This window comes from Phytophthora infestans, genomic scaffold, assembly GCF_000142945.1.
Source record: "Phytophthora infestans T30-4 supercont1.6 genomic scaffold, whole genome shotgun sequence".
In the NCBI taxonomy this organism is placed as follows: Eukaryota; Oomycota; class Peronosporomycetes; order Peronosporales; family Peronosporaceae; genus Phytophthora; species Phytophthora infestans.
In genome coordinates this window covers 2832651-2835786 of record NW_003303753.1, presented here as the reverse complement: position 1 = coordinate 2835786, position 3136 = coordinate 2832651, and the positions used below count along the sequence as shown (strand labels likewise).

Below are 3136 nucleotides of genomic sequence, written 5' to 3'. Positions count from 1 at the left end.
CACTGCTGGTGCTCCGTGCTTGCCAACACGTAGACCTGTGGGACGAAATTCTTGTTGGACTCATTATGGTCATAGCGAAAGCCATAAGTCCCGAAATCGACCAAAGTCCATCCATCTGACATTGAAGCAGAATTATCCATCAGCTTCAACAATTATGGCAATGGCATTAATACTGTGACAACCCGCTTACGCCCCGTTGCTACCGGATCGTATATTGTCTGTGCTTCCTGCGGTGGACTACCAGTAGTTCGGTTTGTTGGGTAGCCCGTCTCAATGCAACTCACACACTCTGTAGGCCCCTCGCAAAGGTGCCGGGACTCTCGTCCCTATTTTATTTACTTCTCTCCTCAACTCTTGTGACTCTGGCCTGTTGTGACTAGCAGCCGCGAACTCGCTCTCGGTGGCGTGCTATCACTCACCTGACTCACCCTCTCAACTCTCGACCTATTGCCACGGTTATTCTCTGGGCCTTCTTTCCCGGAATACACCGCTACTCAGTCTCACTCTTACGCTTCCGACTCGCCACGCGTCCGTAACTTATCGAGCGCCCACTCTCCGTGCTCCTGTCCTTCTAATCCACCCCCAGCACAACTCTGTCCACGCAAAGCACCGACGATTCGGGTCCCACTAAACCTCGCTTACTAAAGCCACTTGGATTACGCCTCTGGCGCCTACCCTACGGCTCGCAGCCACACAGTAACTCGGAGGGTCCTCTCCTCCTGGTCTCGTCGCCCGTCGCTGTCGTTGCCCCACGCGTCCACCAATGCACTGACGACTGATCGTCCGTCCAATCGCACCTCTTCTCTCTCTTCTCCTTCTCTCTTCTCGTGTTGGTCCTCTGACCTCTTCGTGCACCCCACTCACTACCTCGCACTTCTCCGTACTCGCAGTTACTTCGCCTCTGTGCTCGACTGCGCAAATCTCGAAGGGAGATTCAATCTGGTGCTGCTCTCCGACGCAAATCTCGAAGTCTCACCGCTCTCCGTCTTCACGTCGCTTTTTCTCTGCACGTCGGGTTCGTGTTGCGATCTTTGGTCACTCCTGATTGGCTCGCAACTCCCACGCGTCGGTTCTGGATACAAGATCGCATTTGTGCGGTCCCCGCTCGCCACATCAACTGACGCCATGTAACCGCTCACTTCACTGACGTACCCAATACCTCCCACGTGCTCTCTACTGCTTGACTCCTCGGTAATCACCGTCAATGCCCTATTACACGTCTTCCCCAACCACAGAGTCTTCCACGACTCTGTCGCGGCTAAACAACTCTTCGTACCGCTGAAGGGATACCCATCTTGGTCCGGCATCAACTTCTCGTCGTTCATTAAGCCCATCTGCCGATCGTGCTGGTCGCAACTCGTACTCAAGGACGTACTGTGCAGCTCTGTTCCTTCTCCTTCTACGTCGTAACTCCACCAAGACGCCACTCGACTGCTCTTCTGGCGCTTCGTCATCCACTGCGCTTCGGTCTCTTTTCTTACTTGATACTGCAACGCCTGCTTGTCCGGATGCTGGCGCTGCTCGTACAGCTTTCGCTGCCGCCGCCGCATCTCCCCCTTGCTTCTCGTCATCCTCGTCTGCTAGTTGGTCTTCAATATCCTCAGCCACTCGTCTAAGTAGTGTTGTAGGAAAGTGATAGGTCACTAGGAACGATACGTGAGCAATGTACCGCTCTTTTTCCTCCTCTGTGTCTTCTCTTTCGATCAGGAAATTGTCGTATCCTGCCGACTCAATAACTCGCATTGGCCCTATCCATTGGTGTACCAATTTAGACGCTTTTGGTCCTCGTGGAGGCCGAAACATCCAAACCCGGTCTCCTGGTTTTATCGTCCGTTTCGTTCGAGTTTTCCTATTGTAGTATTTTGCCTGCCGTTGTTGCTCCTTCGTTCTTGCCCGCTCAGCACACTCACTACTGTGTTTCATCGCTGCCAACAGCTTCCTGTGATACGCTGTAAGCTCTCCTGCTTCCCGTACGTCCGTGCTGCGTAGTAATTCGTTCGGACTGCGAAGTCTTCTACCCATCATTAACTCGTTCGGCGACAGTTTGACTGTCGTGTGTTGTGCAGAGTTATATGCGTACGTCATGAAGTCGACCCAGGTGTCCCAGTCACGTTGGCCTTCACTGTTCAGGTACGTAGCGACTCCGTCTTTCCACGTGCGATGAAATCTCTCAACTAATCCAACCATCTGCGGTCTGTACGGCACGGGGTTGATCTGTTGCGCTTGTAGAACTTCTATCAACTGCTCAATCACCAAGCCTGCTAGATCTGGAGCTCCATCTGTCAACAGCTCACGAAATGGTCCAAACTTGAGTACTACTTGCTGCATAATAAACTTGGCCACATTTTCTGCCGTGTGTTGCTTCACTGTAGCTGCCACTGCGTACCGCGTCACATACTCGACTGCGGCTATGACATAACGGTGCCCTCCATCAGTCGTGGGTAGTGGACCTGCTACATCTAGCGCCCATCGATCTCCAACATCACCTCCGTTGATACTTCTGAGAGGCGGTATTACCTCACTTGGTCGTGCTTTCCTACTGCCGCATTCTTGACAGCTTCTCACCCACTTTTGTACCTCTCGCATTAAGTCAGGCCACCAATACACCTCTGCAATTCTTGCGTAAGTATGTGTTGCTCTAAGATGTCCAGCCCATACTGAGTCGTGACCCCTCTTATAAAAAAATAGCGCCCAAAAATTTGGGAGGGCGATATATACCTCCCAACCCTCGCCTGTGTGGATTATAAACAATTCGAAACTTGTTCCCACTTCATGTCCGCGATGTCTCACCCGTATTTCACAATTCTTCGATCAGTTTGCTTCTTTCTGCGACTCCCATGATCTCCGTATCGGTTATTGCAGTGTCTGCGCGCCCGTAGCCCTCCGCGTACTGTACTTCGTAGCTTTATTCTTCGCTCTTCGCTCGTTGTTTGTACAGGTTTTGCTGCGACTGTCTGCTTCCTGTTACTACCACGCATGGATCCTGTTTGTTGCACCACCTCTCTTCTTCTTTCCCCGTCTCCAGCAGATACTGCTGTCGTCTTTTCCTTGGTCTTCCTGGTATTTAATGGTGATTCGCGTACCGGTCGTTCACTACTGTTCTCAACTCCCCGTTCTTTCGTTGGCCCTCTCCTTC

At 52.0% G+C, this 3136-nt stretch overlaps 1 protein-coding gene across 1 annotated transcript; it reads right to left on the bottom strand.

The window, feature by feature from the left end:
* Positions 1-469: 469 nt before the first annotated feature.
* Positions 470-1571, bottom strand: PITG_04777 (uncharacterized protein; the record flags this gene model as incomplete). Its single annotated transcript, XM_002905451.1, has 1 exon — positions 470-1571. The coding sequence occupies one exon, from the start codon at positions 1569-1571 to the stop codon at positions 891-893; it is 681 nt and encodes a 226-aa protein (XP_002905497.1).
* Between the last annotated feature and the right edge of the window lie 1565 nt (positions 1572-3136).